General features: G+C 48.6%; 2 protein-coding genes across 2 annotated transcripts in view; both read left to right on the top strand.

The window, feature by feature from the left end:
* The first annotated feature begins 469 nt into the window (after positions 1-469).
* Positions 470-5,685, top strand: nifk (nucleolar protein interacting with the FHA domain of MKI67). Its single transcript, XM_084451736.1, has 6 exons — positions 470-636; positions 1,257-1,385; positions 2,841-2,949; positions 3,865-4,076; positions 4,208-4,267; positions 4,714-5,685. Exons 1-6 carry the CDS (start codon positions 517-519, stop codon positions 5,032-5,034), a joined length of 951 nt encoding a protein of 316 aa, XP_084307862.1. The 5' UTR covers positions 470-516; the 3' UTR covers positions 5,035-5,685.
* A 515-nt stretch (positions 5,686-6,200) lies between these two features.
* clasp1a (cytoplasmic linker associated protein 1a) overlaps positions 6,201-15,000 on the top strand; it is a 73,129-nt gene continuing 64,329 nt past the window's right edge. Inside the window, exons 1-2 of the mRNA XM_084451494.1 lie at positions 6,201-6,295; positions 7,883-8,610. Of these exons, the coding sequence (XP_084307620.1) occupies positions 8,416-8,610 (195 nt within the window). The 5' untranslated portion in view covers positions 6,201-6,295; positions 7,883-8,415. The remainder of the gene's footprint in view (positions 6,296-7,882; positions 8,611-15,000) is intronic.

Below are 15,000 nucleotides of genomic sequence, written 5' to 3'. Positions count from 1 at the left end.
TCCCCTCTCTCTCCCTCCCTCCCCATCCCTCACTCCCTCCCCTCTCTCTCCATCTCTCCCTCCCTCCCCTCTCTCTCCCTCCCTCCCCATCCCTCACTCCCTCCCCTCTCTCTCCATCTCTCCCTCCCTCCCCTCTCTCTTCCTCCCCTCCCTCCACCTCTCTTTGATTTATGCCCCAGCCCCCTCTCTCTCACTACACCTCCCTCTATGATCCAATCCCAACCCCTCTTAGAAGATGCAACTCCTGAATGTGACCTACAATAAAGATTGTACTGTGAAATGAGAGGAAATGTAACCTCTATTCTGTAGTATGGTTTAGATTCTTATGTGTTGTAGGTGGCAGAGCAAAGTCCTCCACGCTGGTAGGTGGCGCTGTGTAAAAACGAGCAAATCGTAGTTTATACTTCACAGTTTCCTTGACGTCCTTGGCGGAACTAATATAAACGTGGTTCTCTCGGGAAGCGTGTGTTCTCTCTCTCGCAGCTCAATACATATCTTCCGAAAAGAAAAAGTGCAATGACTGAACATAAAGGACCGGCCACAGCTAAGCCGGCTAAACAGTTGCTGGCGTTGGACCCGAGTGAGGAGGCCGAGTTCAAGAAGAAGGTCCAAGCGGTGAAGAAGAGACCGAACCAGGTACGACCCGGTCCACGTGAGACTAGGACACGTTCGGTTACTTTAACACGAGGTGGTTTAGCCTCGCCGCCATTACAACGTTACTACCCACTGAGCAAAGACACGTCTAAAAGACGTCTTTTAGATGTCTTTTTTGTCTTTTCCGGACGTCCAAAGACATCCAATTAGGAGCCAGAATGAAAGTTTTTTTAGACGTTCAGATTTTGAACCTGTTCTGCACGTCCACAGACGTCTTAGAGGGGTCCAAGCCAGACGTGTGAATATTGAGGGGTCCAGCAGACGAACACGGGGTTCAGGACCGACGGACGTTATTAAGACATGATCTGAACGTCTCCCTGACGTTGTGTGTTTGCTGGGTAAACGAGATAGTTTAATTTTTATTTCATATTTGGCTTTATCAAGCTAGGCACGTTAGCTGGCGTTATTAAGCAAAGGCCAAACTGAAACGGTGGCACGGACATAGCTACGTGCCCGTGAAATAAGGGCCGCTGCCTTTCCCTGGATGCTCTGGTTCCATGTGTACCGAGTAACTCTTCTCTCTTCTCTCCTCTTCTCCTCTCCTCTCCCCTCTTCTCTTCTCTTCTCTCTTTTCTCTCCTCTCCTCTCTTCTCTTCTCTCAGGGTCACCAACTGAATCCAGGCGTGATCTTCGTCGGCCATCTTCCCGTTGGGCTATTCGAGGCCGAGCTGAAGGCCTACTTCGAGCAGTTCGGGAAAGTCCTGAGGTTACGGCTTTCAAGGAGTAAAAAGGTATAGAGCTACCTAGACTCCAGTATAGAGCTACCTATGCTCCAGTATAGAGCTACCTAGGCTCCAGTATAGAGCTACCTAGGCTCCAGTATAGAGCTGCCTAGGCTCCAGTATAGAGCTACCTAGGCTCCAGTATAGAGCTGCCTAGGCTCCAGTATAGAGCTGCCTAGGCTCCAGTATAGAGCTACCTATGCTCCAGTATAGATCTACCTAGGCTCCAGTATAGAGCTGCCTAGGCTCCAGTATAGAGCTACCCAGGCTCCAGTATAGAGCTGCCTAGGCTCCAGTATAGAGCTGCCTAGGCTCCAGTATAGAGCTGCCTAGGCTCCAGTATAGAGCTGCCTAGGCTCCAGTATAGAGCTACCCAGGCTCCAGTATAGAGCTGCCTAGGCTCCAGTATAGAGCTACCTAGGCTCCAGTATAGAACTACCTAGGCTCCAGTATAGAGCTACCTAGGCTCCAGTATAGAGCTACCTAGGCTCCAGTATAGAGCTACCTAGGCTCCAGTATAGATCTACCTAGGCTCCAGTATAGATCTACCTAGGCTCCAGTATAGATCTACCTAGGCTCCAGTATAGATCTACCTAGGCTCCAGTATAGAGCTACCTAGGCTCCAGTATAGAGCTACCTAGACTCCAGTATAGAGCTGCCTAGGCTCCAGTATAGAGCTACCTAGGCTCCAGTATAGAGCTACCTAGGCTCCAGTATAGAGCTGCCTAGGCTCCAGTATAGAGCTACCTAGGCTCCAGTATAGAGCTACCTAGGCTCCAGTATAGAGCTACCTAGACTCCAGTATAGAGCTACCTAGGCTCCAGTATAGAGCTACCTAGACTCCAGTATAGAGCTACCTATGCTCAAACAGAGTTCGGTTTGCTTAGTTACCATCGACATTTAACACCAGTTTAAAGACAAAAACGTCTTTTAGCCAGCTTTGCTGCAACATATCACATAATATATCATGCCATGAAATGTGGCCTTCTGGCACAGACTGAAAATTACCCCAGGTGTGTCTGTTGTCTGGGGTGAGATAACTGTGCCTACAGTAATGTGGTGCATTAAGCTTATTGCCTGTTATGTCTGTGACAGAACGATAAAACCCATGTGCCCACATCAACTCTTTTAAACCTATGTCAACCCCAAGTCTTTTAAACCTGCTATGTTAACCCTAAACATCTATGACTCATAGTATGAACTTACTCAAGTTCAAGTTGTCTTTTGTCACACAATGAAACGCTTACTTGAGAGATTTTCTCATCTCAGAGAACAGTCATATGATAAATAAAAGAAATACAAGTATTAAGAAAAGTTGGAGCGAGATGGAAGGGTGGCTCTATAACAGGAGATTGTAAAGAGAGAGGATGGTTATAACAGGAGATCTCCTGGTCATAACAGGAGACTGTGAAGAGATAGAAAAGTGGCTAACACCGACATGACTGACATTCTCGTCTTCCTCAGACAGGTGGGAGCAAAGGATATGCATTCGTGGAGTTTGACTGCGATGAAGTGGCCAAGATTGTGGCCGAGACCATGAACAACTATCTGATGGGAGAGAGACTGATCAAAGGTATGTTACCTGAAGAGGGCGGGTCTCTTGAGCTCTGCCTCCACTACACTGACCCACTCACCTGTCCATGGGTCTGTTTCCCACTGACCCATTCACCTGTCCCTGGGTCTGCTTCCCACTGACCCACTCACCTGTCCCTGGGTCTGCTTCCCACTGACCCACTCACCTGTCCCTGGGTCTGCTTCCCACTGACCCACTCACCTGTCCCTGGGTCTGCTTCCCACTGACCCATTCACCTGTCCCTGGGTCTGCTTCCCACTGACCCACTCACCTGTCCCTGGGTCTGCTTCCTACTGACCCACTCACCTGTCCCTGGGTCTGCTTCCTACTGACCCATTCACCTGTCCCTGGGTCTGTCACACTGACCCACTCACCTGTCCCTGGGTCTGCTTCCCACTGACCCACTCACCTGTCCATGGGTCTGTTTCCTACTGACCCATTCACCTTTCCATGGGTCTGCTTCCCACTGACCCACTCACCTGTCCCTGGGTCTGCTTCCTACTGACCCACTCACCTGTCCCTGGGTCTGTTTCCCACTGACCCACTCACCTGTCCATGGGTCTGTTCTTTGGTTCACTGTAAACAAACAAAGCCGGGGTAAAAAGGATTTATATGCCACATGCTGGAACACATGTCCAACAAACCTCTTCTACCACCGAAGCACGAGAGGCAGTACAGTATATCATGATATATATCGTTATCGAGATATGAAATGACCCATATCGTGATAGAATATTTTGTCCATATAACTGCCATTTTCAAGACTCAACTTCTCAAATCTTATGGGAGGGCCCGCGACAGGACGGCCGCCCCAGACTCGGAATTAAAACTAGCTTCTTGTGGTGGCTGGTGTGTGTGAACCCGCCTTTAGAGTGGAATATAATGCAGTCTCCCTGCTCCTCTCTGGTCTTCCAGCTCATGTGGTCCCTCCTGAGAAGGTTCATGAGAAGCTGTTTGTCGGCTCCCAGAGGATGTTCACGAAGCCAAAGCAGCCGTCTGTTGCTCGCTATAACAAGAAGCACTCCGAAAAGGAGCTGGCCAAGATGACGGGGAAACTCCTCAAGAAGGAATCTAAGCTCCGCAAGAGACTGGCTGAGAAGGGCATCGACTACGACTTCCCAGGCTTCGTAAGTGTGCAATTCAGACTGACAAAATGGTGCTCAGTAAAAGAAAATGCATTTTTTTCAGTAATTGGAGCATTAAGTCTCAGAATATTGTCATGGCTCTAAACCAATCCCTTGGGAAACTTGTTTTACAGGCTGCCCAAGTGCCACGGAAGAAGAAATCCACCGATATGGATTCATCCACGTGTAGCGAGGTAAGGGGAACTCGTCAGAGAACGGCATGTTTGTGAATCACACTAAGTTACCGATTCCGAATAGTTCAGGCTACATTACTCTGAGCTACTTTTCTGGCACAGACTGAAAATTACCCCAGGTGAGTCAGTTGTCTGGGGTGAGATAACTGTGCCTACAGTAATGTGGTGCATTAAGCTTATTGCCTGTTATGTCTGTGACAGAACGATAAAACCCATGTGCCCACATTTGCTCTGAATGAAAGCCATGAAACTGTATTGAATAAACAGTCACATGTTGGCTTTGCTTTTGAATGACCTAAAGTCCCTGAGAAAATTAGGATTCTTGGATACAGTCCAATACATTTGTTCTCTGCCCTATGAAGTTGAAGGATTTTCAGACTTGTGTCCCTATCCTGCCCCCCCCCCCCCCCTCGGGTGAGTATGTCTAATGATTCTCCTCTTGTCAGGGCCCCACCCCAGTCTGCACCCCGTCTATCTTGGAGAGGAGGAGGTCAGTGAAGGTCACTGACGACGACGTGGACGACGAGGTTGTCGTCAAGGCCACGTCCGCCCCCGAGTCTGAAGGCAGCGGAGACGAAGGTGCGGAGGAGGAGGACTGCTCTTCGGAGGAGGAGGATACGCACACCGATTGCGTGGAGCCCTCAAAAGGAAAGGAGGCACCCACAGAGGAGGAGGGAGTGAAGGAGAAGCAGGAAGACAAGCACACAGATGGCGTAGCGCCTTCACAAGAAGGCGAGGCGCCCACAGAGGAGGAGGGAGCGGAATGAAAGCCGACCCACTGACATTGATATGCGCCCCTGATTTGCTTTGCATTTAGAAGCAGACTTTTGTACATGTTGGTCCCTATCCTTGTGTATATTACACAGCAGGAGTCTGGTCAGCTTGAAATTGTTACTGGGCAGTAGCGAATGACCTATGTTTCCATCTCAAAAGGCTGCCGTGATTCAACATTATGGAGTTGAAATAAAATTACGAACAGCTGTTTTATCAAAATGGAAGAGTACTGGAGCTCAAGGATCATCTTAAAAAATAATAATAATAATAATCGTAGTGACATTTCAACAGCACAGTGTCTTCAGATCTGTGCACTGAATACTTTATTTGTATTTTTTAAAAGATGATCCTTGAGCTCCAGTACTACTACTGATGCTGCTGGTCTTTAACAGAGCACCGGTCTTCATCTCTATAAGCAGGTCTTGGTGGGTGAACTCTCACAAATCACCTGTTTTACCTTCATTTGTGGCCCTGAAATAAAGACATGCCGGAGCACCACTATCCTCAGTGTTTGCATGGTCGTCTTGTGTTAATATATAACATTAACTCTCTTCTCAATTCTGTTCAGATTGTCTTCCTTGCCTGTCCGAATGCGTTTGTTATTTTTGATTGCTAAATATACATGCACATGTATTATGCTTCTGTAATAAAAATAAATGACTACAGTAATGTTTGCCTTTCCTGCGAGTTACTATTGAGAGATCATGTCTATCACCCTCCACTAGATGGCGGTAGAGACATCCTCAGTGGCATTGACTGACGGCCTGGCCCCTACATCCGTGGCCGGGCTGCGCCTGTGTTCTTAGGTTGGCGTTATCAATGTTTGCGTTTGATATGCCGAGAGTGCATATCTATATATGCATGTTTATTAAAACTGGGCATTATGAAAGCTGTCACTTGTGGTTTCATATTACGTTTGTAGGGTAACAAGACTGCCGGAGCAATTTATGGAGGATGATCAACTAAGACAAATACACTGATAATACATACACTATCACTAACATGATTGTTACATTGTCTATTTTATTTCTGCTCTGTTCGTAACGTTATTAATCAAAGACGTGAAATGCGACAATTTCCCAAGAGCTCACATCCCTACTTTCAAGACAGCGCATGCGCACGACAATCCCATTCTCATCCGGAATACAGCAGCATTCCCGAGGAGAGGAACCTCCTCCTGGACTCTGAAGCTCATATTATTGATCAACCTATCGGACCTCACATATTTAAATCTTTATATTGGAACAGGATAAGGTGAGTACATATTTAAACAATTTCACGGTCATATAAATCGTCAATGAGCGATTTTCTTCATTTCTTTTGTGATGTGGTAGGCTCCTGGTAGGTGTGACTGAGCTGACGTTATGTTACCAGCTCGCTCAGCTTGGGTTCGTTGGTTTTGGATCACCGGGGCTGTGACTGTCATGTGGTCGTGACAACCGGTACCCAAATTAACACACCTGCGTAATGACACCATTGTTTTCATTAGGCTTCCACTCCTCTTAAGGTCCGAACCAGATTGATTAATCAAATTGTACTTTACGGGCAAATTACACATTAATACAAATAGTATTAGTACACATTAATAACGTGGCCAGGGATATTGACAATCATTCTACGTTTTTCGTTTACGTTACATGATTGAATCATTCACATTCGTCTTGAGTTAATTATCAGGAAATATTAGCTACCTGGCATTTCGAGTCTAGGTACTGTAACGCCATCTGCGGCAGCTCGGTGCACCGCGGGCCGGTTTGATAAACTAATCGAGGAACAGGGGTAGGCTACAGTCTTTGATACAGTGTCTCGCATTCGAAAGAGTAGTTTTTATCATTTGATTCACACACATTTACAATCGCCATCAACAGCAATCTAGTGATTTGGTCAATTATTTCAATGCAACTGTCACTGTACTACACCTCGTTTTATTCCTGATGAGAAGCTTGCAAGCAATGCATTCCAGCTATAGGCAAACTCGAGCAACAACCCACTGAGCAAAGACACGTCTAAAAGACGTCTTTTAGATGTATTTCTTGTCTTTTTCGGACGTCCAAAGACATCCAATTAGGAGCCAGAATGAAAGTTTTTTTTAGACGTTCAGATTTTGAACCTGTTCTGCACGTCCACAGACGTCTTAGAGGGGTCCAAGCCAGACGTGTGAATATTGAGGGGTCCAGCAGACGAACACACGGGGTTCAGGACCGACGGACGTTATTAAGACATGATCTGAACGTCTCCCTGAGGTTGCGTGTTTGCTGGGAACGCTTTGCCACTAGATAAAGCTGACGTCAGGCTGCGTCTACCTACACAAACATGACGAGAGAAGTGCTACAATAGAGTGAATATTAAGAGAACAGTCTATATCTATATAACTATATCTATATAACGTGTTTCTACAAGTGTCACACAGAAGATGCTACACATCTGACGTTGCAGGTAGTTGACTAGCCTTTATCTTTGGCCTAGTAGGTTGGTGTCTGTCCTCCCGGGAGATTCATTATGTAGGCTATCCTACCTCGCTCCAGGCGGAGGTGGGCCAGTATTAAAAGTGTACCTTGTTGTCAGGTCACACCAAAGCCTTGTACTTATTTACAATGAATAGCAAGATACTCACTAAGTCACATTTCGAGCAAGCGACTGCACGCCTCAACATCTGCACTGACCACTTACTGTGGTGCTCCTCTGACCTGCGTTACCATGGTGACGGCAAGGCAAAGGGGGGGAGGGTCAGTGTGGCGAATCTCTACCATTTCGCTGACCGTTCGAAGTCATACTAAGGTTGGGGGGTGAGTGCGGGTCGGTGTGGTTTGTGTTAATAGTTTCTCTTCCCATGACCCTCAGGGCTTCCCGGGAACATCCGAGTAACAGTGAGTTATGAAGCTCTGCCCAACCGGGCTCGTCCGATCCATCCGCTCCATCTCCTGTTACCGCCTCGCCCGCCTCTGCTGCGCTCACTCAGGCTGGCACTAGAACGCTTTGGCTTTTACTCCTCCACACAAAGAAGACAACAAGAGAGGGAGAGAGAGAGAGGGAGAGAGAGAAAGAGAGAACCCTCCCCAGCTGCCATCCAGACACACATGCTGCATTGCTGCCATTCCCAAGCCTCCATCCCAGTGGCCTGGCCCTCTGGTAGCTCTTGGCACACATAGAGAAGGCTACAGGACAAAAATACATCCGGTGTGTACTCCTTGGGTTGTCCTTTCTTCCTACTTCCAATCGCTCACCCTCAAGCCCAGGGGAGGGGGGGTTGCACACCCATTCGTCGTCTCCTCCCGTTTACCTGAACAGTGGAACGCGATTGGCCAGGACAGGACGCGCCGGAGAGGCTGAGACCGAGGGCGTGGCAGAGACAGAGAAGGAGGCGGAGCTAGGCCATGGAGCCCAGTATGGAGTACTGTCTGGTCCAGGTGCTGCAGAAGGACGTGGGCCGCAGGCTGCAAGTGGGCCAGGAGCTCATCAACTACATCTCCGACAGGGACAAGTCACATGACCTGGAGCAGGACCAGACCGCCCTGGACAGGCTGGTGGACGGTGTCGCCTCCACCTGGGTCAACTCCAGCAACTTCAAGGTAAATCGTACAGCGCTATCGTCAACGTGCACATACCGAGCTGCAGAGTACAGGAACATGTACAAATATGTATCAATCAATCAGTCAATCAATCAAAGCTTTATTTGTATAGCGCATTTCATACCCAGAGGCAACACAATGCGCTTTACAGAGAACAAGGGAGGTGGGCATACGACCCACTCTCTACATATTCCAGAGGGAAGCAAAAAAACAGTAATCACCCGGGGGCCAGATAAGTGAGCTGTAAAAATTCTTCCCTGACCCCTCTCAACAAGGCGATCGAGCTCCTGGAGTATGTTTGTCTACCGGCTAAGAACATTTATAAAGCAATACATTACATTAAATTACATTTCAGAGTAAGAGAGGCTAAAAGCATCATAGGAGAGAGAACATCCTACGGACATGCTACGACATCCACAGCAGACATGGGGGTATCTATCGGACTCCGGGAGGTCTGCTGGTGACAGTGGGGCATCCACTGGACCTGGTTAGAAGATGTATAGCCCTGGTGGACTTAGATGATTATAGGCTAACAAGACAGAGGAGAGTTTGCAGATGGAGGAATTTAATTCAAGAATACTACTATATGTCCATTATAATACAATGGCAGGTTTTTCCTGGCTCCTAAGTCCTAACTCCTAAGAGTTATCATCCAATGAGAGTTTGAGGCTATATTGAGAGAACCTGGGCGGTTCAGGGAGATGTTGTTGCATTGGGTTAGATGACAGACAGACAGACCGCCCTTTTTGGATTTGTCCTCAGGCTGTCCTCATGTTGTTGGGTGTCAGAAAGAAATGGAATGGGACAGGTGGTGGTGATATTTCAGCCTGGCTGCGATGGTTCGTTGAGGTCACTGGCGATTCGCCGTGTCACGTGCGGTACCCAACATGGCGTCCGCGATTCATCTGCTTCAAAGAGAACGAAGAAGAAGAGTAGATGGAAATGGCCTTCAGAGTGCCTCGTCTCCTTTAGGTCCAGATGTTGTAGAAGCCATTCTTTTCTCTCGTTGATTGATAGCCTAGTTTATTGTCTTGAAATCATTGGCTCATATGAAATAGAAGGTAACCTTGACGCCAGTGCAGTTTTGCAGAGGGGGCCTAATGTTAGATAGGCTCAGTGGACTTCATTACATGAATACACCTCCTTAAGACACGAGGAAGTGATTTATTATGCTTACTTAGGATTAAATGCACTCTTTAGTACCTCAACACAGGTATCCGTTCTCCTTCCTTATTGTGCAAGTCTGTACCCTGGACAAATGAAACACTTTGAATGAAGGGAATTGTAATCAGCTGCCAGGATAAACCTCGACCGGCCTGATTTTATGTCAAGCACTACAGTAGCTTGGTTTGAAACCGTGTTTGTGCTGGTATTGCAGGAAAGACACATATTGCTTGTTGTCTTATTCCATGTCTGGCCTACATTTGTGCATTACGATTGATAGCTCTGTGTGCTGGAATGCTATATTTTTCTATTCTTTGGTGCCGGCTTTACTTATATGACCTGATTGTGATGACATTAGCTGCTTCCCGTCTTCTTCGTCCTAATTGGTCCCCTTGTGAATATTTGTTACCTAGTTTCAGTGATCTCATGTTGTGATATCCATCTTTCGTTCTAACTAGCAGAAATTTCTCAGTGTAGATATTACCAAGGCCGTACTTTATAACGAAGGCCGTATGTTATCTTATAAAGCCTCCTTCTAAGCTGCAGAAACCTCCAGGGCCAGCCAGACAGCCAACCACGGCAGGTGATGATGTGTGCCTGTCCCTGCCCGTCGCTGGAGGTCAGGTGGGAGGGGCCCTCCTCCTCTCCACGGTGCTCCTGCCTCCGTAGTGTCGGGACAGGCGGCGTGGACCCAGATTCGGAGCGCGCCCGGGCTGAACGCACACTCCGGCTGCCGCAACGGCTGCTGAAGGAGACTAATGTGGAAAGTATTTGGGCAGAGAAAGGGAGAGGGAGAGGGGGGGTTGCTGGTGTAAAACATGGTTCTCCTTTAAGCTGAGGTTTTCGCGGGGAGATTCCTCCAAGCGTTTTAAGGTCAGAGTCATCCTGGTTTTCAAGCTCATGTAACCTCCCTGCTGGTAGTCTGGTTTATACAAAACATGACTAAAGGTTTCCATGGACAAACAGGTAATGTTGACTTGTACAAGTAATGTGTACAGTACTTACCTTTTGAAGTCCAGGAAGTCTGCACATCTATATCAGGTTCTGCCGTCATCAGGTTGACTAGGCAAGGCAAGTTTATTTGTATAGCACATTTCAGCAACAAGGCAATTCAAAGTGCTTGACATGAGACATTAAAAGCATCAAGACAAAGTGCAACACATAAAAGGTCATATAAAACGAAATGCAAAAAAAAGGACACTCTTTTCTTTATCACATACTGAAACCTTCTCTCTCTCCACTCACTTACGTACAATGTCCTTCTGTATAGTTGCTCGCTGGCTTTTCACCAGTGGCTCAAACATAATTTCTGAGCAAGGGACCACATCAGCTGTCAGTGGCCTACTGTTGTAGCTAGCCATTGAATGGAGAATGTAGCACGGCCTGCTAGGCCTAGATCTAGCTCTGTGGACTCAGCGCTCCTGTACTGTAAACCCATGTGCTAGACCCGGGTATTAATTTAGACTCGGCAGTAGCACCCTACCATTGTGATTGTCGCTAAGCTTTTAATGGAGTGACGTATCAGGCATTACTGTATTTAATCCTTTCTTTGGGTGACTGTCCCATTTAAGATTGAGGCACAGCAGAGAGAGAGAGAGAGAGAGAGAGAAAGAGAGCTGGAAACACAGGACAATAAGAGCTTGTCTGTCCTGCTCTCTCCAAGTGGACCTCATGATTCATACATTCAAACAAGAACATGGAGCCTGACTGGTGTGTGGTGATGTGGTCATTTACATTTCCCCTCTCTCACACATCTACTGTGTGCAGCTCTCTCTCTCTCTCTCTCTCTCTCTCTCTCTCTCCCCCCATCTCTCTCTCTCTTCTCCGTACTAGACAGCTGACTCAGCAGATTTGGTTCAGTGAAGCTCTAAAACCAAAACATGTAGAAGTAGGCTAGAAGGTGTGTCTGCCATTGAAGAGGGAGCACCTGTCAAGAGAATGGGAAGAAGTGCTTTCGTAGACTGTGAAACAGTAATTATCACTAAAGACATATATAGGCATATCTAGAGACATATCCAGGCATGATTTGACAGTGTGTGTGTATGTGTGTGTGTGTGTGTGTGTGTGTGTGTGTGTGTGTACAACAGATCCATCTTTGTTGTGTTTTATATTCAGACATCCCTGCAGCCCCGCCCATCTCTGGGTCCCTCCCTGACGGGCCAGTATCCCATGAGCACTCCCAACCCAGGTGTCATGGCCCCCTCTTCCAGCTGCTGCTATTCTGGTTCGCTGCTCTCCACCAATCCACACCAAAACTCCAGCGTGTAGCTATTACTTTCTGAAAATAAACCAAAGTAGTACAAGTCTTCAAGCTCCTGCTCATATGGGTCTAGAGGCTTGTTACCTCCGCCCCAGCAACAGCGCAGGACCAGAGGCTATTTTTCGGTGGCTTGCGTTGGTTCATGCATCGGTTGGTTTGTTCGTCGGTCTGTTGGTTCTTTAGCAGGATTACGCAAAAACTACCAGACCGATTTTCGTGAAACTTAGTGGAAGCGTGTAGCATGGTTCTTCTTAGAACCCATTACATTTTGGGGCGGATCTGAATCACGGGGCAGGTCCATGAGTCACCCAAACATGGACCGCCATACAGGAGGGAAAAAGCCCCCCATTCATTGTCAATGGGGGGAATTGAAACGGCCATATCTCGGCATTCAAAAAGTGACACCTTCATATGTTATAGATTCATTACACATGTAGTGAAATATTTTCAAGGCTGATTGCCTCCATGCCACGCTCCATGTTGATGCAGTAATTAAATTTGTGCAAAAGGAGCCCCCACCAAGTTTATTATACAACGTGTATAAATGAACATACTGTACAATCATAAAGATTGAAACAAAAAAGGCTTGAAATATTTCACTTCGTGTAATGGATCTAGAATACATGAAAGTTTCACATTTTGAATGAAATTACGGAAAATAATGGACCTTTTCACAATATTCAAATTTTCTGAGATGCACCATCACTTACGTCACCCAACACTGTGTGGAGCTGCTATGTGAAACCAAGTGATCTGAGCTCTGCCGGCCCTCCACTGAAATCGATGGCCTCAGACAATCGCTAGTCCGGCGGTGGGCCTTGAGGGGGTCATTCAGACAGGGAGGTGCCAGCGCGTGACAGGACAGCGGACAGGCCCCGCCCCAAGCAGTCAATATCCGAGACAAACAGCCTGTTTGGTGAGCCTGTTGGACTCCTCCTCCTCCTTCTCTGGGTACCAGAGCTGTGATCATCCCTGGTCTTGGACCCCCTCGCGTCCTCCCTGCTTGGTCCCTGGGGTTGTCACCAGGGCTGAGTGCCCCCACCGCGCTGAGAGCAGTGACTTGCTGATGCTGTGACACTGAGCTGCTCAGGCAGCACCAGTCAGCCTGTAAGCAGATTGCAGATTAGACAGGAAGTGCGCTCTGCTGCACGAGGGGCTGGGTAAGATGAGGCTCTGCTCATGGCTGACTTCTGCGAGGAGCCTGGCTGGCTAGCTGGTTGGCTGGCTACCTGGTTGATTGGCAGGCTGGCTAGCTGGTTGGCTGGCTACCTGGTTGATTGGCAGGCTGGCTAGCTGGTTGGCTGGCTACCTGGTTGATTGGCTGGCTGGCTAGCTGGTTGGCTACCTGGTTGGTTGGCAGGCTGGCTAGCTGGCTACCTGGTTGATTGGCAGGCTGGCTAGCTGGTTGGCCGGTTTCCTGGTTGATTGGCAGGCTGGCTAGCTGGTTGGCTGGTTTCCTGGTTGATTGGCTGGCTGGCTAGCTGGTTGGCTGGCTACCTGGTTGGTTGGTAGGCTGGCTAGCTGGTTGGCTGGCTACCTGGTTGGTTGGTAGGCTGGCTAGCTGGTTGGCTGGCTACCTGGTTGGTTGGCTGGCAGGCTAGCTGGTTGGCTGGCTGGTTGGCTGTCCTGTTACTTGGCTGGCTGGTCGGTTGGCAGGCTGCAGTCCTGTCTTCTGAGACCAGACATAAAAGATGGTCCCGACCAGTGATATCGCCTGTGATAGAAGATGTGGGTCGTGACTCTCTGAGATGTGGATGTGGGTCGTGAATCTCTGAGATGTCTATTTGGGTCGTGACTCTCTGAGATGTGGATGTGGGTCGTGACTCTCTGAGATGTGGATGTGGGTCGTGACTCTCTGAGATGTGGATGTGGGTCGTGACTCTGAGATGCGGTGTGGGTCGTGACTCTCTGAGATGCGGATGTGGGTCGTGACTCTCTGAGATGTGGATGTGGGTCGTGACTCTCTGAGATGTGGATGTGGGTCGTGACTCTCTGAGATGTGGATGTGGGTCGTGACTCGAGATGTGGATTTGGGTCGTGACTCTCTGAGATGCGGATGTGGGTCGTGACTCTCTGAGATGCGGATGTGGGTCGTGACTCTCTGAGATGCGGATGTGGGTCGTGACTCTCTGAGATGCGGATGTGGGTCGTGACTCGAGATGTGGATTTGGGTCGTGACTCTCTGAGATGCGGATGTGGGTCGTGACTCTCTGAGATGCGGATGTGGGTCGTGACTCTCTGAGATGTGGATGTGGGTCGTGACTCTCTGAGATGCGGATGTGGGTCGTGACTCTCTGAGATGCGGATGTGGGTCGTGACTCTCTGAGATGCGGATGTGGGTCGTGACTCTCTGAGATGCGGATGTGGGTCGTGACTCTCTGAGATATATCTCACGGCTCCGCCCCAGAGCTCCAGGCGCTCCGAGGTGACGGGCAGCGCCGAGCGGAGAGCGCCGAGCGGTCTTGAGTGACGGCGGCAGGGCCGGCGCCTCTCTAACCCTCTGTCCAAAGCCCCCGCTAAAGCTCCAGGCTTAATCGGCCTCGCTGTCCTCGTACACACGGCCCTCTCTAATCAGAGGAACACGACGCTAGGCGCCGAGCCGAGCCGTCCTCTCGAGGTTGGCAGCGCCCGATCTTTCCCAGCTCCCGCTGACGAGAGGAGCAGGGGTCAGGTCAGGTCAGGCTGGGAGTCCAGGACTCGCCAGACCTCCCTGAGTTAAGCCATTGTAGTTGCTTAAAAATGAAAGTATTTGCCAAAGCCTGGGTTCGCTTAAAAAGATGTTCAGTCAGGTTTATTAAGAAACAATACGGTTGCAAACGGACTTCAATAGTAAAAACACAGAGTGATTCTATCAGAGAAGTGAAAGTCAGATCGCCAAAACTGCTCCTTATATTGCTTCAAACCAACGAGGTAGTAGGTGTCATTTGATTGGCTGAGTCGGATATCACCCAGTGGGCGGGGGATGA

Source organism: Borostomias antarcticus (assembly GCF_949987555.1).
Source record: "Borostomias antarcticus genome assembly, chromosome: 17".
Lineage (NCBI taxonomy): Eukaryota > Metazoa > Chordata > Actinopteri > Stomiiformes > Stomiidae > Borostomias > Borostomias antarcticus.
The sequence above is the reverse complement of the archived record's forward strand: the minus strand, read 5'-3'. Positions and strand labels throughout refer to the sequence as shown.

What these genes read in the sequence shown, in the direction of transcription:
- nifk (XM_084451736.1), top strand. Translation starts at nt 517, where the DNA reads ATGACTGAACATAAAGGACCGGCCACAGCTAAGCCGGCTAAACAGTTG. An exon ending in GGCTTTCAAGGAGTAAAAAG is followed by an intron (nt 1,386 to 2,840) that starts GTATAGAGCTAC and finishes CGTCTTCCTCAG; the next exon opens with ACAGGTGGGAGCAAAGGATA. An exon ending in ATTCATCCACGTGTAGCGAG is followed by an intron (nt 4,268 to 4,713) that starts GTAAGGGGAACT and finishes TCCTCTTGTCAG; the next exon opens with GGCCCCACCCCAGTCTGCAC.